The sequence below is a fragment of the Vidua macroura genome, chromosome 2, assembly GCF_024509145.1.
Source record: "Vidua macroura isolate BioBank_ID:100142 chromosome 2, ASM2450914v1, whole genome shotgun sequence".
NCBI lineage: Eukaryota > Metazoa > Chordata > Aves > Passeriformes > Viduidae > Vidua > Vidua macroura.
Genome location: NC_071572.1, coordinates 41,435,480 through 41,459,220, shown reverse-complemented (window position 1 = coordinate 41,459,220; position 23,741 = coordinate 41,435,480). Strand labels below are relative to the sequence as shown.

The following is a 23,741-nucleotide window of genomic DNA, read 5'->3' as shown; positions in this document are numbered from 1 at the left end:
GCCGCTCCCGCCCTCCCGCTCGCGCCTAACCCGGCGGCGGTGTCACGTGACCCGGCGGGGGCATTGCGGGAGGGGGAAGGAGGATCCCGGTGTCCGGCGCTCCGGGGATGCGGTGGCGGCTGCTGTGGCTGCTCAGCGCCGCCGCCGGCTGCTGCTGCTGGGGCCTCGCCGCGGGCAAGACGCTGCGGGGCGGCTTCGCCAGCGCCGCTGCCCGCCGGGAGCCGTGGCGGCCCGTGGCGCGCTTCCAGTTCCACGGTGGGTGCCCCGAGGGCAGGAGAGCGGGGCAGCAGCGGCTGTGCCGTCCTGGAACGGGGCCGTGGGGAAGGGGGCGGCTGTGAGGAACCGTTGTGGCGCGGGGGGACCGGTGGCGGCCGGAGGGGCCGCGGGGTGGGGAGCAGGCTCAGCCCTGCAGCTCTCCGTCCTTCCCTACTTCTCTCCTTCGTACTCTCTTTCCCTCTTTTCCTCCTTCTCTCTCTCCTCTGCCGGGACGTGCAACAGGTCCGATCCGCTGCCGGGCAGCGCCGGAGCGGGGCCGGGGATCGCGGCCAGCGGCAGGCAGGACGTGGCCGGAGCACGGCGGGGCGGCCCCGGGTGCACAGCTGGCAGCAGCCCCTCCCGCGCTGTGGGTCGCGGAGGGCAGCAGAGCAGGGCAGCGCTGTGCCTCCCTTCGTGTCCCGCAGCCCGTGCGGACGCTCCCAGCCGGGTGTCCGGGAGAGCAGAGGGGTTCTCACTGCGACACGCATCGCTCCTTCCCTCTTGGAACTCCCCCAAATGGCAGCGGTGCTTTTAACGTCGCTGTGTGGTCATGATGACACCGCGCATCAGGATGTAAAATTCTCACCTGGCTATTGCCAGTGGCTTTTCTTTCCCGAGTTAAAAACTCCTTGTTAGTAATAATTTCTGACTGTTAGTCGTAATTACTTAGTAATAATTCCTGGCTACTATCCTGCTGAAAGAGAGCCCTAGCATGTCCCGCTGTGCTTGCTAGAGAAGTTTTACTTAACCGAAGGAGATGTGTGTGGCCATGACAAATGCCATGTCCAGCAAGGCTGTGCTGGTCTGCCTGCTTTTCCTATGTGCTCAGCATTCCAGTAGCTTAAGCTGTTTTTCTTTCCCATTGAGCTTCATGGCAGAACAGTTCTGAAAGTGCTTCAAAATCTAACGGGAAGCAGGAAAACGTGACATAAGCAAAACAGAGTTGGAGCATGACCTTCCAGTACTGAATGAGAAATGATAGATAGGGTGGAGATAGCTTATGAAGTGACTTGAAAGCAGTTAATTAGCACTGTCCTAGAAGTTAACTGTACGAGTGCTCTAAATAGATCTGAAGGAAAAAACTGCACTGTTCAAATCTGAGAAAAGACTGTCAAAATTGAAGATGAGCGGTGTAGGTGTTCAGATATAATTGTATAAATTGATCTTGCATATTTGCATAGAAATACTTCTCTTTCCGCATGAATACCAACAACTATTTTGGGTCTTAGTGAAGCTTTCTTTAGAACCTTCTGTTAATATTTCATAATCTTAGCTAAATTGTAGTTCATAGAACATTTTACTGACTTTTCTTCTCCACTAAATTCTACCTTTTAATTTAGGATACTCCTAGGATAAAGATGTCTATGGCAATGTATGAAAGAAATTTTGAAAACAAGTTTGAGGGTCGTGGAATTACTCAAGCAAGATAAATTTTGTCAAATGACCTAGTTCTAAAATGACTAAAATATTTCTGTGTGTCAAGATGCAGTCTATAGTGTCAAGTTTCAGACTGAAAAAAAGTAGGTTTAGATTAAATATTAGGAAAAAAATATTTACCCTGAGAGTGGTGAAGCACTGGAACAGGTTGCCTAGAGATGTTGTGGATGCCCATCCCTGGAAGTTTTTATAGATGGGTTGGATGGGGCTTTGTTCAACCTGGTCTAGTGGAAAGTGTCCCTGTCCACAGCCAGGGGGGTTGGAAATTAGGTTGTCTTTCAAGTCCCTTACAACCCAGGCCATTCAGCCATTCTGTGATTCACCAGGTAGCCTGGCACATTAGAGAACACTTTTGAAGTTTGGTTTTCTTTGCATCAATTTGTCATCAATCTGTCATCTATAATTAAGTATTTTAGCTCTAACCCATCCATAATGTGAAAGGCCATTCACAAAAGCTCTTCTGGTGTTAGACTTAAGAGCTACCCTGTGATGCTCATAGTCATGCCACAGAGATCATAAAATACTAGACTTTGAAGAAGTTATTGAGGCACTGTCTTTAACTTGAAAACAATAACATTTGGGGTGGGAGGGAGGAAGGGAAAAAATGTTATCTGGAAGTCTGTTTTAAAAAAGAGGGGGGTTGGAAGGCTGTTTGTAGTAGAGAAGGTTAATGACACATGGGCTATGGTGAAGGTTTGTTTAAATACTGTCATAGAGAATTGTACATTCACTGGTTCACTGGTTAATGAGAGACATAGAAATTGTTTCTGAAAGACCATAAATACTTTAACTAGGAAGTAGTGGTAAAAAATTAAGGATAATGTGAAACTGTATTGCAGCTACTTAAAAGAGAAATCTGTGCCACACTTTTTGCTTTAACTGTCATCAAGGCAGAATAGTTGATTTTGTTTTCTAAATATCAAGGTGACCATGCTGTTCTGTGTGTCAGAATCAAGAACATAGCAGTAGCTGTGGCAAAAGCAGCTAGACTTCACCTCTTTCAAGCACAGGAGTGGCAGAAGTTGGAGAACAGTGTCCAAGATCACAGCTGTACAGAGAAGTTCTCTAAAGCTCAGCTGACAAGTGAGTTACTGGGGTTTTTTTCTCCTTAAAGAGTTACTGTGTGTTTAGAACTCTGTTCAGTTATCTGTGTGTTTAGACTATTCATTTCAGTGAATTTGGACTTTGCATCAACTAGGACTTTGGTCTTCTACAATTTAAAATACTACAAGGAAATAAAATTTCTTTCTTTGTATCACTTCAGAAGAATTTGTTTGCAAATTATGATTTAATGTGTTGCTGGAAAATGAAATCCATGACAAACAATGGCTTTAGTGGAAACAGCCGAACTTTATGACCAGTTCCAGTTCATGCTTTCACATGTTCACAACTCAGAAAGGGTACATACTTGGCTGAAGTTTTCATTTAGCCATTCAGTACAGAGATTTGTTTTTAGCTCTGCTTGGAGTAAATGTCTTTCTTTTTGTTTGTTTTTTTTTAATCTCAAATTTTCTATAAAATAGATTATCTTGGGTATGAGAGAGAATTTACAAAGAAACCGAAGAAGTAAAGAATCTGAATGTTTGGGACAGTCAGATGTTTGACTTTTTGAGTTGTGACTTGAGCTGTGATTGTGAGTTTGAATTGTGACTTTCATTGCAGTGGAATGAAAAACAAACTAGAGGCAAAGTTATGGAACCTGCTGCAGTTGCCTATAAACTTCTGAAGCAAATGCTTGTAAGGTGGGAGTGTGTAGCCCAAGTAAAAGGGTAATTTTGTACCTGTAAGCCTGCTCTTTCACTACCTCATAATAAGTCTTTATTCTCTGTAAAAATTAGTCTGCATCATGCTACCTTACTTTTTAGCTTTCCTCTATTATAACTTAATGCTATTTCACCTTTTACTTTTATAACTGATATTTGTTGCTGAATCTCACATTCAGCTGTTTTTAATGTTTGAGCTAAGGGTTATACCAGTATAGAGTATGTAGACTGGCTTTTTGTCTCTTGTTCAGAAAGAAACTTTTCTCCCTTGTCAGGAGGCTCCTGTTCTCCAGTTCCATGTAAATGGCATTTTTCAAAGCAGAGAAAACAAAATTATATTCTCATGATAGCACAAATCTGTCATGCATGTATAAAACATGTTAGAAAAATTTTAATACAGTATTAAAGATTAACTAATCAGGATAAAGCTTGAGTATCCATCTAAATGTGAAAGAACAGTAAAACACTGAAGCATTGAGTTACATAACTAGAAGACAGACTGAAATAATAATTTTTGCACCATTTGTTTATCATAATGGTACTTAAAGTATAAACTTTCCTCTAAGAAATTAAATTAGTATTAGAAGCTTAATTCAAATTTGTTTTAAGTGACTTAAGCTTTTCTTTGTGCTATCAGAATCCCAAGAGTAACAGATTGATCGTGTAACATTTGTCATAGTGAAACCTTACACAGATGTCACTTGTAGGGATGTGGTTTCCTTACACTTCATCAGAGCTGCACAAAAGTACTGCTGAAATAACTGGCCGTTGGTCTGTCTTTCCTGACTTGTCCCAGCAGTGTACTCACTGTTTTCTGCTCTGTTAGGAATTGTGTGGCCACAGGGTGAGTTGGATTTCTTTGCTGATCTTCGGCAAAACCAGTGGCTTTTCTGCCTCTGAGTCAGCTTACAGATTTCAGAGGAAACTGATTAAACACACTTTGTGTGATCCTTTCTCTTGGTGCAAATAACAGTGTCAGAAGTCAGCTGAGAGGTGACATGGGGAATAAAGCCACTCCTGTCAGCCACAGTTTGCCTTTCATTGGATTAAGCACCATATGCAATACTGGTTTGTGTGTTGTCCAAATCTGTACCTCATGACAATTGCTGCAAGGATGCATACGCTGCAATTCTTCCTGAATTCTCATGTTGATCAGTTCATACCTTAAAAGAACAGAAAATAACTTCTTGTAGTTGAAACACATTTATTGGAATTACATTGAAGTTTTCCACAGGTAGGCTTCAAGTTAGAAACTTGTTCTAAATTTTGTCTACAAAATATTTAGGGAAAATGAGGTTGTATGTTTGCAGCTCTTATTTAGAAAGGCCTTTCACAAAAAAAAAAAAAGTTTTGTGGATTTTTAAATGAAATTTTTCTTCGTCCTTAACCATTGTCAAATTTACCTATTAAGGTGAATTATTCTGTTATTGTTATTTCTCCTGTAGAGAAATGATTGAGCTGATTAGCACTCAAGTTCAGTAGTCAGTGTGACAGTGCTTGTGTTTCTTGCAGTTTCAGCCAAACATAGAGAGCCATAGATTTCATTTGCATCAAGAGTTTGTTTTGAAGAGACTGTGCTTGGTTAACTGTTGTTTTTAGGCAAAAATAGTAGTAAGGTAGCAAGCAGATGAAACATGAGTATCTTACGTAGTTGTTTTTAAATGTAATCTGATTTGAAATATGCAGTTTGATTACACAATGGTTTCAGATATTAACTGTCAATCAAAATTCAGTATGTTACAGTTTGGAGAAGATCCTGTGAAGTAATACTGATTTGCACCTTTAAAACATGCATGGTGCTGTTTACTGAGTTCATATGCAGCTGTTTCTGTTTGGTGCTCTAAATCTCTCTGAAAGCAAAGTCAAATAAATTTCACAAAGGTATTTTTCATGCTGCAGAAGTACCTAGTGGGTAGTACAGAGTAGCTGATCCTGTCAATACAGAACTAGAGGATGGAAATGTGCTAAGCAAAGGACATAGTTTGCACTTTCTGGCTTCTGGAAGGAGGGAGCCCTCCCAGCAGAGCTGAAAGGTGGGATGCAGCGTCCTCACCAACCCTTGCCCGCACCTACTTGAAACAAAAGCTGAAGTTGGAGGTCTGGTCTCTGGTGTTACAGATAGTTTTCAAAACTCAGTCTGTTTTCTACTGTGTGTAGTTTATAACCTGTATATGATAATGATAATGTGGATTTAAGTTTTATCTTCAAAGATGTGTTTTCTAAAACCAAACTAATCAAGTATTTACTCCTATTTTTCGGTTTTTTTTTTGTTTTTTTTGTTTTGTTTTGTTTTTTTTTGTTTGTTTTGTTTTTTGTTTGTTTGTTTGGGTTTTTTTTGGTTTTTTGTTTTTTTGTTTTCTTCCAAAGTGACTGTGAACCACACAGAGCAAAATCTGACAGTGTCCCAGATTCCTTATCCGGAAACATGGTATGTGTTTTATGTAGACAAGTTTACCTGCGAGGAGAATTATTCTGAATCCGAGGATATTCAGTTTGAAATGGTCTTACTAAACCCAGATGCAGAAGGGAATCCATTAGATCACTTTAGCGCAGGGGAATCTGGTAAGATTTTTTTTTCTTAAAATTAGATTTGTAAGTTAAGGATCTGATTACTCAAATCAGTACTTACTGTGCTTGGAAGAGCATGGGGAATGGATAGCAGAGGCTCTTATATTTCATATTCTGTTTTTTACAAAGAGTAAACTTGAGTTCCTTTTCTGTCATCACAGAAAAATAATCTCCTTTCCCTAGATTGACTCTCAAAACTTGACTAACTAGAAGCGTAGATGCACAAGGACAGTCAGTGTTAAAATCTTTGCTGATAGGTATTTTGAACATGCTGAAATTGTAATCTTCCACTTGAATGTAACCTTAATACCTGATTTTAATTAATTAGTGAAATCCTTAAATGTGTGAAACTTGATTCTATGCAACAGGAGTACATGCACGATAAAACATTTTGCCAGTACAATTTCAGTTCAGTGTTTAGATCATTATAAGTGTCTTAGTCACAGGCTGTAGATGAGGTTTGTCTGACCTGATATTGTTATGATAAGAAATGTGATTTTAAGTCTTTAAACATCTAAAGAAAAAATCAAGACAGCAGCCAAAGAAATGCCTACATAAGATTGTATGCTTTGGACAATCCAGCCTAATATATTCTGGGTTGCAGTGAGTAGCATCACTGCTCTGGGAGGCCTCATCAACATGTCACTCACCTGGGTCTGTTGTGAGGGAAAGCCTCTGTAGGCTTAGTCTATACAGAGTGAACTTGAATATACCAAGGATGAGCCTAATTGCTGTGCTTGGAATCAAATGCCCTGCTGTCACTCATGACCTCAAGAGAATATAGAGGGAACAAAAGCAGTTTAGTTTTTGAAAGGAAGAAGATATCTGCTGGAATGCTTAGCAGAATCTGCAAGAAAGTAACACATTAATAATCTGTATTTCAAGGCTCATAATCAGACTTAACCTCTCTCTTTAACTTCTTAAGTTCTATAAACTTACAATTTTTATTTGGTGAATTTGGCCTTCAGAAGTGAATTCTAGGTTAATTTACTTACTCTCAAAGAGGAGTAATAGCTAAAGGAGTAATTGCTACATCAAGGGGCAAAACAGCTACATGGCATCATATGGCCCACTAAAGTGATGTAGAGACCTCCTACAGAGGCATCTCAGTTTTGTATTAATTCTGTAGGAAGACTGAGCACTGGGAAGCAGAACTCTGAACAGCTTATGTGCTGAGTAAGAAGGTGTGTAAATGTGCTGGATGTATGTATTTAGATCTAACAAATAGGAAGCAAGGTGAGCTGTACATGCCATGTCTTTCAGAGTTGCAGAGGAACACCTCTGTTAATTTAGAATTAAAACCTGCATTGTTGCCATGAATCCTGAAGCTACATGCACTGCTCTACTTTCAAAGATATGAGGAGCATTTCATCTCTCTGTCTTTCTCTCTCTTTTTTAATTTAATGGATCTCTGGGAAATAATCTTTGTCATTTTTTCATAGAAACTTAGAATGAGAGGGTATCAGAGAGAAGATCCAGCTTCATTTCTTACTTATTTCATGCAGGCAACTAAAAATTACATAGTTGCAGAAGGTTTTAGTTAGGTCTGCGTTCACTTGAGTTACTTTAAGCTGTGGCACAGGACATCTCAAAAATTAAATTAATAATAAGGAAAGAATGGGAAAGAACTTGAGGCTGTCACCTTGTGATAAGATGTTTGCCTTCAGTGATGAGGGGGCCTGACTTCTGATCCCTGGCAAGTAATCATATTTTATATGGCAGGGGTCTTCTACATAAGACATGGTGTTATTAGAATCCAGGATTTCTAAAGGCAGCTGAAGAGGTAGCATTTTGAAGAGCTTTGAAGTAAGATATCTCAAATATTTTACTTTGTCAGCTAGGTTCCTTGAAAGTCAGAAAACTTAAAGGAGACAGGTTGAAAATTGTATTTCTTTATGGTTGGTTCTCAGTGCAGCTTTTTCCCCTTTTGGTCTTGAACCAATAATCTACACTCTGTCTGTGGTTGGAAGGAGTGTTCTATCATAAATGCTTAGTGTTTGTTAAAAGCTAGCTGATTTTACTAAAGAGTTTTCCAAGAGTTCTCACTCATCATGGTGATAAATATCTTTTACCTACAAAGTCCTTGCCAACTTCAGTGGGTATCTTTTGAAGCAGAAAGACAGATTTGATCTATACCATATAGATAGATTTGTCATTGATAAATCATGCTCATGTATTGGTGTACAAGAGAAGCAGAGTGGCCTGGAATTTTTAATCCTCTTAATTACCTTATGCTATTTTTCTCCCATTTTCCTGTGTGTATGTTCAAAATGCTTAATTTCAGTCACAGAAGCTATAATGCTAGCTACTATTCAGCACTCATCCAGTTCTAATGTTTTTCAGCTCATATATTGAAATGTGTATACTTGCTCTTCCCAGTCTCTGGGGGGAACTGTCTGGGAGCTTTTACCAGAGTTATTTTGCTGCTGGAGAAAAAGCTTTTTTTAGAATCTGATTCTATAGGCACCACATTCAAGGAAGGTTGGAGAACGAAAACAAGTTTTCTATGAGAAATGCTTGTTTACCTGTTTTTGCTTATATCTCTCACTGGCTTTGACCCTCTGGGAGCTCCTGATGGGTTTCAAAGCTTAGTGACAATAGAAAAGATTTCCAGGATCCAGGTCTTAAGAGAAGCATTTTACCAGACTACTGCCAGGCTGAAAATTAGAGGATTTCTATTTTATAAATAATGTAAAAAATTTTGGAGATTTTTTTTTTAGACAAGTACAAAAGAAGGCATGCTAAGAACTAATTACTGTTTTCTGTGCTATTTTACTTTATCTGCGAGTTTTCAGACTTGATCAATTGTGTTTCTTATACTGCTTTTTGTGGAGAAAGGGTGACACCCAGTGGATAAAAAGATTAAATAGAAGTCCGTTTGGGGTTTGTCTCACCTCGGATTGTGCCTTTACAGAATCAAACAAACAAGCAAAAAGAGCTAAAAATGAGTCCTCTAATAAATGTATTTCTTACTAATCAAATGAGCTACAATTGTTTGGTGTGTATCTAGAAAGTGTGTCACTTTATACTAGTCTGGTAATTGCTGCAAACCTCTCTGCTCAGAAAAGGTATTGTTGATTAAGAACACTTTGTGAGATCAAATAATAATCAGTTCTTTGATAAAATTCACCGATTTTCTTGGATAAAATTGACTAGGATTTAGACCTTTTATGTGTACTACCACTTTTGGGTAACAGTTGCTACGTATTTCCCAATTATTGTATTAATCCCAAAGATTGTAATGATTGCATGTTTTTTTTTAGTTATTTGCTCTTAGTAGCAACGTTTCTTCATAAAACTAAGCTGTATTTTTTTTTCCACAGGATTACATGAATTCTTTTTCCTGCTTGTCCTAGCATACTTCATAACTGCTTGCATATATGCACAATCCCTGTGGCAAACAATTAGGAAGCGTGGACCTATGCATGGTGTATTAAAGGTGTTGACAATTGCATTGATGTTGCAGGCTGGTTCAGCTTTTGCCAACTACCTGCATTTCTCAAGGTACCTTTGTTCCTTTTCTGCTTTCAGTCTTTAAACTTGAAGAGCAATGTGTTGTAAAAATCAGTACATTATTTGCCTGGAGGGATTGTGGCAAAATTGAGGACTGACTTTTGAACTGCATCATTACCTAAATGTACTTGTGAGAGAGAACACCCATTTAAGACACACACACTTAAAAATACAATCTTTTTGTTCTTTTTTCAGTTATTCTAGAGATGGGATAGGAGCTCCTTTTATGGGAAGTCTGGCAGAATGTGAGTCTGTCCCCTGATTCTTACATATTTTACCCGTGAATCTGTATAATACATTAGCAAATGCTGTTGCTGGACTATACTATGATATTGGATCACATAATTTGATTTTTAATGTAAATACTAAAGGTTACTCCTCCAGGAAAAAAAATTGGTTTATGTGTTTACAATAACTGTATTTGAAGTTGCATATCTGTGATATTGTTTAGGATTTTTCAAACTATTTTTTTTTGTCTCTAGATTCCTTGCAACGAACACTTAAAGACATGAATATCAACTGAGCAGGTCTTTCAATACATTGAAGAGTTTTGTGGAGTCAGATCTAGAAAGCCAAGCTTTTTAGGAAACTTAATCATATTTTATATGAATTTGTCATTTCACTGACAGATTTAACAATTATTAAATCAAAAAGTATTCTACAGCATAAATTTTATGATTAGCATGATGCAAAAATGCTTATGTGAAGGTTTGATGTTAACAAAGCATTTTTCTCCACTCTGTATAGATATTCCAAGTTCTCACTGGAACTAAACTCCTGTAGCATATCTTTCCAAAATGCACTAACTTAATCTTGTTCCATTCTTTATTCTCCATTGTTGTTGGGTAGTTTGGTTTTTTTTTTTTCCCCTGCAGTTCACCTTTGAAGAATTTGGGGTTCATTCCAACCAAATACATTCCCTTTTGACTGGCTTGAAGTACCCCAAGAAAGCAGTACCGCAGTAGTGTGATGTGCTGGGGAGTAACAGCCTATACAGAGAAATATTTCCCTTTGTGGAGTTCATTTAGAAGGCTGCAGTTGGAATTATCAGCCTCTTGATGGCACCTGGCACCACAATAATTGCCTCTTTCTTGTTTTAACCATTTGAGCTGGCAGCTCCTTGCAGCCACTCCAGCAATTGTATAATCAAACATTCCTTCTCATCTCATCTCATGAAATAAAATGGAGAATATGGAGGTAGTCATAACTCCACCCCAGTGTTAACTATCCAGCCAGAATTTCAGAGGGAATAGCTTCATGTTAATTTTTTTTTTTTTTGGATAAGTGTTTTAGTCAAAAAGCCCACTTTTATTTGTATAAGATTATGATGAATATTATTTTTGAATCAGTAGCTCAATTTCTTAAATTCAGCTAGGAAAGTTTTTACTTTGTTACTGTCTCTGAAGTTGGTGGTTTCTAAAACAGTAAGAGAGCAGAAGTAATAGAAATGTGGAAAGCTTCAGTGGCAGTTACTGTTCTGAAGAATGGCTGATGGCAAGTAGTGTAGTTTGAAGGGAAATGATCATTCCATTTTTCCTATATGGCAGCAGAAATCTGAGTTAAAAATAAATTTTTAAATTTCTATTAATTGCAGTGTGGCCAGAATATCTTTCTAAAAACCTGTTCACATACCATCTCAAGCAGTTATTCTTTTCCTAGTATGATTTAGTCTTTACCACGTATAAAAAGCTGATCCTCAGTCTAATTAACCACCTAACCCAATCACATGAATCACACAAATAATGCTGGCACTCAGAAGCATTGCAAATGGTATCCTCTTAACTTTGGGTAAGAATAAAATGTGAAAAGTCAAAGACTATTATTATGTCTGTTGAATAGTCAAAAAAGGTGAATTGTGATGAAATCGGACAATTATGGTATCAGTTCAGTAACGTGACTTTACACTGACCTTGAATATTGTGGGATTATTGTAGTCTTGAAAATTTTTCTCACCCTTGCTCCTTTCTAGCAAAGTATATGGCATGTCAAAAATTAAAGCTGATTGTGGATTTTTGTCTTAGATAAATTTATGTGGGAATCCACTTGAATTGTTACCACACTGAAGCAGAGCAGTATCTATATCCATGATATGATGGAGAGATGATGTCTGGCTATACCTTATAGGGCAGCTTATCTTAAGGAATGACAGAAAAGAAAATGCTCCCTAGAACACACAGAATTATTCAGTAATTTTTCTAGTTTGGATTTGAGACACTGGTTTGACATGCCTTTAGTTCATGTAGCATTTCTTCTTCTAGTGAGTACTGCAATAAGATAGAATTGGAAAATAATTATGTTACCTTTTTTTTTTCCCAAAATCGGTGCTGGTTGATGTTATTAAAGAATTACCAATTTTGTATTTACTAAAAGACAGATCTCAAACAGCAAAGGTGTCTTAATACACTAAGAAGCATTTAAATGTGTAAACTCTGAAAATACCAAGCATATCCCAAGTATTACATTCTGAAGTCTGATTTATACTCTTTATTTTGCTAGTATTGCTGGATGTCAGGGAAATATTGTAGATGATCTTCTTTTGACACACTTCCCTTGTGTCCATACTAATTTCTGTATAGTGGCAACATTTCCTGTGCCAATATTTTTAGTAAATGTGGTATTTATCTTTTTTAATACAGACCAGTTTTATAAAAGTAGAGCTTCGCTTTTTTTTGTGACAGAAATATTATTCTTGTACCTGATAGTATAAGTGAAAATTACAAATAAGGAACAAATTTAATTGAACTAAAATATTAATGAAGCAAAAAAGAAAGCATTGCTGTGTGTAGTGCCCAATCTCTAGTTTCTGAAACAAAATTACAATATACATAGTGTAAGAATCTATTTTGCTTTTACATTTCTGCTATGACAGCACAAGGAGTCAGATCCCAACACCAACCTTAAAATTGTTCATTAAGTCAAAAACTTACCGGGTCTAAAGCTAACAATCACCCAGAAAGAAATCTTCAGAGTTTTCTACTGTCAGTAGTGCTGCAGAAAGCCTAAAAATAAAGGCTTTAATATACCCTAGCTTAAAGTTTTCTTTATTCTGATGCAGCTTCAAACACAAGTTTGAGACACTGATTAAGAATGTAGCTTTATGGAGTATGTGTTAATTGTTCCCAAACGGAGGTAAAAATGGACATAGCAAAATGAGGCAAAGGTACTTTGCATTTAATAAAATGAAATACAGACAAGTTGTTGATGTAAATGAAGTTTGTGTTAGGGTTATTCATTATGTTTTCCCCTTTAAGTATCTCAGAGTGGTATTTGTCCTAAATATTTGTGCTTTCTTCTGGAAGCTACTGCATCCTCAAGACAAAGTGCAATTAATTCAAAGTACAATGTAACTATCTGATTTTTGAACAAAAGTTCTTCAGAGTGAAGAAGGGAGTTCATTTCAGCATGTTGCATATTTGCACTGTGATTAACATACATATGATTTTAGTTCTTTAGCATTTATAAGTCTATTTATGCAGATGGACTCCTAAGCCCAGACTACTCTGACACAAGAGTGGGATTTGGAAAGACATGGCACTGTGCCCATGTTCTTGCAGATCTGCAGCATAACTGCAGGAAAGCTGATAGTGATCAGTTTGGTCACTGAAAACTCCACAAAATAGCCACATTTTGTGGCAAAGCAACCTCATGTAATCTAAATCATCAAAATTAAAAGGTGATACAGAAGAATAAGCATCCAGCGTTTGTTTGCAGGTATATAGAACATTTCTCTTTGATATAGGAAAAAATCCCAAACTTTATTTTTGTTGTAATTTTATTCATTTTTCTTTTGTTTTCAATAGTGTGTGACATAGTCTCACAGATACAAATGCTGTATTTATTGTTGAGTCTCTGTATGGGTTGGACAATAGGCAGAATGAAGAAATCTCATGGCAGACCTCTTCAGTGGGATTCCAGTCCAGCATCTACCGGCATTGCTGTAGTGGTTGTTGTTACACAGGTTTGTATTTCATATTCATTCTTACACTGAAGTATACAGCTGCTATTAAGTATGACAGAACTGTGAACCAAATAATTTCAATATTTTAATTTTATGAGGGAAGGAGTATCAAGACTGGAAAAAAGCCCACAGCATAATGTGCACCCAGTATGTCTAATAGGTAACACCACCTTCTCTTTACTTTAACAATTTAAGATGTAGCTCCACAGTATATTTTTTGTCTAGCAGTAAAACCACTTAAGAAGTTCCCACAGTTTCCCAAACTCCTGATTGTGCCAATTGTTTGTAGCATTATGCTGTGAACCAGATTAGTGGAACAACCTAGACTGAAAAAAAAAAGTAAAAAAAAAAATTTGCACAGTTATTTTATTGATCCGATTTGTAATGTGGTCCTATAAATAGTTGTAATCAGTACTGCTGAGGCATTGTGAACTACATTGTGCAGGTTGACAAACAGCAGCATGGGAGGAAAGACAAGAAAAGCTGCTGTGACAAAGCCTTTGTCGTGAAAACACGGAAATCATCAGTGCCATCCTTTTGGAAGCACTCAAATAGAATGTCTAATGGTCCTTTCAATCAATATAAGGAAGGAAATTCTTGAAAGGTTTATGTGCAGGATTGGTCTTGCAAATATACAAATGGTCTGACACATAATTTCATTCAAATATTTTCCATTAGTATAAATTAGAAAGTTAAGTAAACCAGTAACTTAAAAGTAAATTTTAATGGAAATCATTCAACCCTGGTGGTGCCTTTTGTAAACAAATTTCTTTAAATCACATCATAAAGACGAGAATCTGAAAACCATTGAGAAAGAGAAGAGCAGGGAGAAACTGGAGACAGTAATGAGGAAGAGATTATACTGAAGATTTTTGTGCCATTTGGGTAGTATCTGTAATTAGTGCTACTTCTAAACTAAATAAGTGGACTCCTAGAACATTAAGAATAGCTGGGAGCTGGCATTTCTTGCTAATTAAGAATATAAACCAAAGGCTGTTAAGGTCAGTGGGACTGTTGAAATTTAAAGATGGGCGTCAAAATAAGGTGGAATGAACCTATCCAACACCAGAAATTTTACATGCTGGTAGTAAAGAAGACTTCTAAAGTATTTAATTTCATTCATGCCTCTGCACTTGTGCATATGTATGGGTATGTTAGTACTCTGCTGCTTGAGACTGGAAACTTTTTCATTGTTGTTTCCTTTTACTATACACAGAAAAGATACTCAGTATAATCAGCTCAATCTTATTTTGGTTGTTACTTATGGTAAAAGTGGGGCAGGCATCACACATATGAGCTGCTTCCCCCAAGACTGGTCCATTACACATCTTTAGGCTCTTGGAGCAGCATTGGAGCTGCATTAGCACACAGTTGTCTATCCTACTTTTCACCAGTAAGGCACAGCTCTACCACATCTCCTCCTGGTACTGTTGGGAGTGTCAGGTTCGGCAGGAGTCTTGTAGGAACACAATATGGATATTGGAATATGTCATTGCCTAAGTGGCTTTGCACCCCCATATCAGTGTCTACTGTCTCCAGCAAAATTTCCCTTACACCAAGAGTATCCCTTCTGGAGAAGATATTTTCCATCTCATGGTTCAGTACATAGAAAATACACCTCCTGCTAGATTTCTTCTCCTTATTACAGAGTGCAGCTGTTGAGCTAGGGAAACAGGATTTAGACAGTTTTTCACTGGTCTATCTAGATTGACATGGATGTTTGACCTACTGTAAACACTCAGTGGGCCCATTTAATGGCTGAAAATATAGAATAACCTTCTTCCTGTTCTGATCTTTCCCAGAAATTCTTATGGGAGAACCAGCTTCCTCTTATGCCAGAGATTGGACAAACTTCATGTGGATAATCAGAGATGTTCTGAGGACTTGCTGTGGAGGCTGCTGGAAACAATGTGCATTAACCTAATGCAGCAGATAGAGATTGCACCATGTTAGTTTTATTGACATTCTCCCATACCTGTCCTCATCTTCAGGGAAGTCAAGAAAGTGGACAGCCTGAGAAAACATGTTATTTTTCAACTTAAATGCAGTTTTGACTAGCAAGCTGAGCCTGTTTGCCTGCTACTAGTTCAAATTGCTCAGCAGATTTTCAGGGGCTTTTCTCCTCTTGGTACTGATGCTATGGATTTTTTTCTTTTTGCTCTTTCAGAAGCACAAGCAATTTTCTGGGCTATGTTTATGGGTTGCCTTCAGTGTCGGGTGGACACAGCCTCCTAATCAGCAAATGTCTTGTGGTCTTTGCAGCTGCAAAGAGGTAACATCTCAAAGGAGGGACAAGTTTGCCATGTAGCATCTCCCTTTGCCTTAACTTGTTCTTTATTTCATCCACAGAACAAAAGATTCCCAGGCTGCTGTGCATTCATTAAACATTCAGCTTTCTGCTGCTGAGGCACAAACATTGTACAGAACTTTATTGATGGCAGGCCCTTCCCATCACATAGACCTGAGCAGTTTCAGCTTTCAGGGCTGACCAGACTGTAGGCAGTGATTCTGGAAAGATAGCTGATTACGCTGAAGCTGATCAAAATGGCATAGAATCTTACTGCATTAGACTTCACCCTACACAGGGGTTCTTAGGTGTGTTCAGAATGAGCTCTTCCTCTGACCTTAGATCTAAACCATTTTTTGCTGTGCTGCATGACATCAGATAACTGACTCGTAGATATGGTTGGAAACAGCTAGTTTGCCTTGCTACTCCTTCTAATTTCCCTTTTGCTTCCCCCTTCCCCTTGCCTCTCAGGTGTGATCTGTTCCATGAGAACCTGTCTTTGCTGGAGATTGATACGTTATCTTGGCTTGTCATAAGTCAGTGTTGGCATTGTGAAGGGAAGGAGGAATTCTACCATAATTGTTTTCTCATGACTTAAAGGAAGAGTGTCTGGTTCTTCTTCATATGGATGTGGAGGTTCTGCTTGGATGTCTGGAACATCAGGATGATATCCATGGCCATCATTCCTCTAGTATTTGAAGAGGAAGGCCAGTACTGGACAGTGGTGGTTGTCCCCTGTGAGCCAGGATAGGTGAGGATTATATATAGGTAAAGTCAGGCATTTTGAACAGTGTATTTTGTAAACAAGGAGATGGTCATTCTGTTTCATCTTATGAAGAAGCAGTGACTTTAATGTTGGACATAGCATAGTGTGAGTCAGCTCTTTAGCTTCCTCTCTCATCCAGTACTTCTGTCTACAGCCTAAGCACAGTTGTTGTTCTGGATAACAATTAGAATTGTCCCCCCTGATTTCTTCTAAGAGCTCAAACATAATTCTGCTCACTGCCAACAAAAAATGTCTCTGATATCTACTTCAGCATGTTGATGTCTGGTGTTTTTAAGTTTGTTCCTGATGTTACAGCTAAGTGAGCTGACACTTGCCTTTCTGTGGTCAAGGTAAGGGACCTTAGGGTTCCTTGACCTTAATTTCTCAAATTTTTGTTATTTTTTAATATTTCACAACTTAAGAGATTTTAACTTCAACATCATGCTTGTCTATGAAGGTTTTTCTTCATTGAAAGGCTTTTCTTCATTGTCTAATCAATTTTTACCTAGAAACACTTGATAGCACAGTTTTCTATAGGATCCTGCTTTTCCCAGGTGAGTGAGAACAGCCCCAGCTCATAGAAAGGGCAATGATACATTTACTTTGTCCAAGTTTACACTGTGTTGCACGGACAGTTCCATTCTCTGCCTCTAACACCTCAGTCTGCTTATTTTGGAATAATCTAATGAAGCTGAAGGAAACTAGACTTCTGTGATCTCACATTCCTGTCACCATACATAGCCTTTGATCAAATGATGTTGTGTTGTTTACACTCTTTAAAGGGCTGGTCCAGAACACATTCTGCTGTCAGACACTATTATCCTATGAGGATTTGGGCTTTGTTCTCATGATCCCTTTACTCCAGCTCTTTGTCATCTTCCCATGAAAGTGGCTTTTTTTCTTTGCTGTTACTCTTGGTGTAGACTAAGGAAAATTCAGGCCTTCATGAGCTCTGGTTTTTAAGGTAAGGTAGGTTCCAGTGATATTTTTTTGAGTAGTATCACAGTTCTGTGTTCATCAGCCTATATGGCTTCTCCCCAGACACTCAAGTCAGGAAGATTCTATACATAAGTTCAGGGAGTCTTATTTTCTCAAGCAGAATATATATACAGTCCAGAGAAGTTCAATATTTTGGCTGTTCTCAAATGCAAATATCAAAAGGGAAAATGCTCACAAGACTGCACTGATTCTGTAACTGGCAGAACTGTTGTTCATTGTCTAAGCATGTTCTAACTGGACTGAAATAACTTCTGTGATAGGAACTCATCAATTTCATGTCAAAACTAGTGCTGTAGACACAATGTTACCAAACACTGCTGTGTCTCAGGGATTCAGGAGCGGTTTTGTCTTACTTCAGTCTTACTCTTTGACAGAATTCTCAGTCAAGTAACTTGATCATTTGAAGATGTTTGCTTGAAATTACTTTTTTTCTGAGCATTATGGTGAGAACATATGAAGCCTGTTGGTCAGACTGTGTGCTAGTAGTCAGTGATGTTGAAAACCTGCATGCTTTACATCTGTCCCTTTCCCATCGTTCCATTTTCCATCCAGGTAGTTGAGGAGTGACTGAAGTGAGAGCAGCTGTGAAATGACAGGGCTGTGTCCCCCTTAGGTAAGGGAGGGGGGAAGCAGGAGAGTACTCTGAGGATATTCTAAGCACAAATTATTCTAATACTCAACTGATGAGACTCAAGGCCACCCACTTTTGGAAGGCACAGGTGGATTACACATTTTTTAAAGAGTTAATATTGGTAACCTTTTTGTCTTTATGTAGTGAGAAAGCCTTTGAATGTGTTCAGAAAGGAATATGACTAATTTATATTTCTAAATTGAGCCTTACGTCTGCTTCTGAAGACCTTCAGAGCTGCTTCATTCATCAAATTTGCCTACCTTTCTTTAGAAAACCTGCTTTATTAGGCACCTGAAGCCTCAGTGCAAGTTTGATATGTGCAGTAGGTGGACTGGATTCCACTGTGTATTCAAGTTCTAAAATGCCATTCAACTGCTACATGATGCTCTGAGAATCTAAACTTTGTGTATTCTAATTTATAATGTTAGCATTCCCAGAGTCTTGAAAAGATGTTCTTCAGCAGGACACATTTTTTTTATGCAACTGGTTGGTGCCTGCCCTCTTCACAACTAAGATTCAGAAACTCATTGTTTGTTAGTCTGTTTTTCCTTGGAGAATATCAGTATTGTTTCTTACAGTGCTCCCAGAAAATTGGATTCCACAGCAGATGGATACAATGCTGGGAGTTAAGGAGGGGGTTACTATCTTTTATGTAGTTATCTGTTGGCTTGAGTGCTCGGCCAGATGTTGGAATGGCATTTGGAGCCTGTGACACTCCCTTTCCTAGACCCTAGGAGGTTTCTGAGCCAGGTGTTTGCAGAGTCAGGCTTGCTCACAGTTTCTGACCTAGCTGATGCTGAATTCTTTTCTCCACAATGGCACAGCTTCAATAGAACGGGTGGAGAGTGGCCCACCCAAGAACACCCTATAGCCTGGCAGTTGCAGCACTCTCCAAGGAGGTGGGGGATGTGAATTGGATATCCTTTAGGCAAAGAAGGGAATTGTGGGAGATCCAAGTTCAACCTGGGTGAATGCTTGAGCCTTAAGGCTATTGTATAAAAGGGGCAGCAGCACCACCCTCTTACTTCCCCATCTTTGAAAAGAAAAGTGAATCCTGTTAGGATTTTGAAAGAAAAGGCGTAGTCGCCTGCCTTTGAAACAAGCTTTACAGGTTGTGGATCACAAGTGAAAGGAGACACCTCCCTGTAGCTCTGTGAAATCATGTCAGTGGTCTTCCTGCAGAGTAGGACGAGTGTGCAGGTGATTATCTCAGATTTTTTTTCTAAGGTGCTACATTCCCTCTATCCAAATTAGAGGAAACTTTAACTTGTCAAGCTTTCTAAAAGTTACAGAATCCAAAAAGTGAGACTCTGTTCCTGCCAGCTGCAATTGGAGTAATAAGTCACAGCAAAAAGCATTTCAGACTAGGGTTTGTTGGGTTTTTTTGCTTAGCATGACAGTCCCTCACAAGTAGAGTGGAGCATTACCAGATAATTTAATCTGTGATGGGAAGGTCAGTTGAGAGTTAATGTAAACTGGTTTACTCTAAGTGCACTTTGCTGTTGTTCTTTTTCAGAGCATTTTGTTAATTTGGGAGCAGTTTGAAGATACAAATCACCACAGCTACCATTCGCACCACGGCTTGGCGAGCGGGCTGCTCATTGGCCTCAGAGTCTGCCTAGCTCTGTCCCTGGCTGCTGGGCTGTACCAGATTATCACAGTGGAGAGAAGCACACTGAAAAGGGAGTTCTACATCACCTTTGCCAAAGTATGGGTTACATCAAGCAAACTGATCCCTTTGTCTGTAAATATAATCGTGGTGTGCAGTTGACTGAAGCACTAAACGCTTTCCCTCCATAAGAAAGTTAGTGTCTGATTTGATTACATTGCACCCTGTCATCATACTCTGAAGTAGGCATTTTAATTTGACAAGGAGTATAGAGCTTTTTAAAATAGAAATCCCACCTTTCATTGTGTGGTTTTCGTTATGTTGATTGAAAATTAAACAATGGGTTCATAAAATAGACAGAAATGTAAATGTAGTTCTTGTAACTGTCATCTCTTTCTTCTAAGCTGGCATGTAGTCATTTTACAACTTACACTCATCTTCTTTTTTAGGCTTGCATTCTCTGGTTTCTGTGCCACCCATGTCTTGCAACCATCGCTGTAATATTCAGAGAATATCAAAGAGAAAAGGTATGTACAGGCAAGATAAAAGAGATGAAATTTGAATAGTAGTTGTTCTTCATGTTTAATGTTTGTTAGCAAACTCATGCTCTTAGGCTGTTAATCCTGTGACCCCAAAGCAACTTGAAAAGTCTTAGTCACACAGCTCTCATTGATGCTAATGTGAGTCATATTTTACAAAGGCATACAGGGCTCGAATCATCTAAGGGTAATCATTTCTAGGTTAAGGGAGGGAGAGGGGGAGATTGTTAAGTCAAAGGAAAATGTGGAGGGGGTGTTTTGTTTTATTGTTTGCTTGTTTGCTTTTAATTAAAAACACTTTGGAGATTCTTTTAACAAAGAGAGTAGAAAGATAAATCAGTGGATTTTTGTTGTTGTTATTGTTTGTTTTTTAGTCTTCATCCTTTAAAAGTTTCATGTGGCTAAATGGGTCAGGGAACCTGTAGCTGAACTGTATTCTTTAGATCAAGAAGACTGTCCAAATATGTTGTTTGGTTTGTAAGCTCTAAACAGTTAAAAACAAAAGTGGACTCGCTGAGTTTCTCAGTTGCTTAAACATATTGGGAACTGGAGAACTCCGTGTGTGCATCCTGCCATGTTCAGATGAAGTGCACCACTATTCTCAGGTGATTGACTACCTCATTCCAACATAGGGTTTGCTGCTTTTCTTTATGCTTATAACCATCTGTGCATTTGTATGCAAATATACTCAGAAAATGAGCTTTTATTTGTGTAGAGGATATGTATGGGGGGGAAAAAAGGGTTTTATTATATATAAATAATAAATTAAATTTTGTGTTTGATTTACAAAAAAAAAAAAAGGAAATCTAGGCAGAAAAAAAATTATTCCTTTAGAGTTACTAATGAAGAGACTTGTTTTGCTTGATGAAAACATCCTCAGGGCAGGAGGTCAGTCACTAGAGGTAGGATCAGTAAAGTAGTATTTTTGCAGTATTTTGAGCTTACTAAAGGAAGACTACAATTACTCTGCTCTTGCGTTTGAGCAATTTTAACCATTATATGCAGCTGCAGTACCTACACTATGATAATTCAGCCATATTTGCTTCTTCAAATGCACCTCAATACAATAAAATGCATAATCAATAAATACCATACTTATTTAAGAAAAACATGTGTTTTAAAGGACTGCCTGTACATAAACTGAAGACTTGTGCTTTCTCGGAAACAAGTCACACCTTTAGGCATTCAATAAATACAACCTTACACAGCTTTTGCAAATGAAGAGACTTGAACTGAAAGAGATCTGGCTAAGTGAGATTGATAAATCACTGTCCTCGGCTCCGTGACTGTGCTAGTGCAAAGTGTTTCCAAGTTTTCTTTTTTTTTTTTTGCCCCACTCTGTTTGTTGTAAGAGTAGAATATCTAAACATCACCTCTGCTTGTGAAACTGCATGGGTGGTGAATTGCAAGTCTGAAATTCCCCAGAACACAGACTGCCAGAAGGGTTATGTGACTTGCCCAGGGCTATCTACTGATTTAAAAACACCCAGGTGTGAGAGTCTGATTCCTGGACTTAAAATGCATGTTAAAGTCTTTTGTAACTGCAGCAGTATTAAACGGTTTAAAGTTAAACCTCAAGCACTTATGCTGATAGAAATTTATTGTGGCTTGTTTAGTGAGAGGGTTTTTTTCACTTACTATTTCTTTCTCTCTTTTTTTTTTTTTTTGTCTCTAGATTATTACCATAGGTGTTATCCTCTGTCAATGCATCTCCATGGTTATCCTCTACAGACTTTTTCTATCTCATAGTCTATATTGGGAAGTATCTTCACTGTCATCAGTGACATTGCCATTAACAATATCCTCTGGACATAAAAATCGACATCACTTCTGAGATGTTTAGGAAGAATACATTATGTAATAAATGTGCAATAATGACTTGAAAATACAGATATTTTTGTCACAAGTGTATGATACATTGGTTTCACTGGAAAACTGAGTGATAATATCAAAGCACTTCACAGACCTTTGGTCTGACAAGATTGCTAGATTAATGTGTTAAAAATATTGTGGAGTGTTAAAAATCCATAATTTGCAGAGTTTTATAGATACTCTTTAACAAGTGGTGCTGAGCTGTATCACAGAAGAGTACAATGACTCTTTTCTCTCCCATTCACGGACACCAAAAATGCCATTACTTTGTGTCAATACTAGGTTTGAAGGTCTTATAAAATGGAGTTCTTAAAACATCTACATGCTCAGACAAATTTAAAATAGGACAGTTGTGAAATTGGTGTGATGCATAACGATGACTAAAAGGGGTTTTGTATTTTTATGCTTTAGAGAAAATGCATTTTATGTATCAGTATAAAAGATGGGGAAAGAAAGAAGGGAGAATCGTCTAGAAAGCATATGTAAAGTGTTCACAACTGTCTGCAAGAAACTTTCCTTTATCATGGGTGTAAAAGAAAAGCCTTTTTTTGCATCTAATGTTCATACTGGTTAAAATCCTAATGGGAATGTAAATAGGGTTTATGTCTGCCTTTTTAAAAAAAAAAAAAGTACATGTAACTAAAAATTTCATCCAGTAACCAAGGTTTTAACAGTTTTTGAGGCTTGGAATACATAGCAACATAAAGGTAATTAAAACAGCAGCCTTGCATCTTTTAAAGGAGAAAAAAAAAGGCAAAGAAAATGGAATGGGTGATGTGGTACTAGAATTTTAATCCTGATATAATTCATTTCTGTTACATTGAGGATTCAATCATAATTAAGCCATATACACAGATTAAATTAACAGAAGCATTTCAAATAAATGTTGGTTTCAGTCATCAACTACCCATGAATTCCTGCCCAAGGATACTTAATCAGGATTAAATTTTCTATGAATAATTGAAAAACAAAATACTCACTGGATTTGTTATAATCCATGTTGGCACTGGGTTCTAAGTAGTTGCCATCTTCCATCCATTGTAATAAAGCCATTCTACTTTGTGATGCCCTAGCATCCAGAAAGCCAGTGTAAATATATACTTTATTGAAGTGCCTATTTATAGAGTATGATTAAATCATGCTGACATTTTTTTTTCTTTCATAATAAGAGCATACCTATTTCCATTGTGAGTGAAATTTTTCATTTTGGATTTACCTTAGTTTAAACTTCATACATGTGTGTTTCTTCACAAAATGGATTTTATTTTCTAGTAAATCAGTGTTGGCTTCTTCTTAACAGTGTGTATTTGATTATGTCTCTGTGAAAATGTGAAGACACTAGTTCTAGCTTTAAAATAGCCCTAAGTTTTCCATTTATCTTTGCCTCAGTTGTAAGCATAGTTGAAACATAAGTCTGTTCCATTTTAGTTTAGAGGCAAAACTAGATATTTGCCTTTGACTAAGGCAAAATGGCAACATGACAAAGTTGCTCATTAAATCATCTCCTTTCTTATTGTTTGTAATTCAGATCAAGAATGGCAGGT

At 38.1% G+C, this 23,741-nt stretch overlaps 1 protein-coding gene across 2 annotated transcripts; it reads left to right on the top strand.

Moving 5' to 3' along the window:
* The first annotated feature begins 26 nt into the window (after positions 1-26).
* GPR180 (G protein-coupled receptor 180) lies at positions 27-22,215 on the top strand. 2 transcript variants are annotated; one of them, XM_054002090.1, is made up of 10 exons: positions 27-255; positions 2,617-2,775; positions 5,823-6,017; positions 9,347-9,527; positions 9,732-9,781; positions 13,337-13,494; positions 15,662-15,766; positions 19,694-19,885; positions 20,236-20,313; positions 22,001-22,215. In XM_054002090.1, exons 1-10 carry the CDS (start codon positions 108-110, stop codon positions 22,157-22,159), a joined length of 1,425 nt encoding a protein of 474 aa, XP_053858065.1. In that variant the 5' UTR covers positions 27-107; the 3' UTR covers positions 22,160-22,215. The 2 variants fall into 2 exon arrangements, with proteins under 2 accessions (XP_053858065.1, XP_053858075.1); XM_054002100.1 differs by lacking the exon at positions 15,662-15,766 and having other exon boundaries at positions 31-255.
* Positions 22,216-23,741: the final 1,526 nt, after the last annotated feature.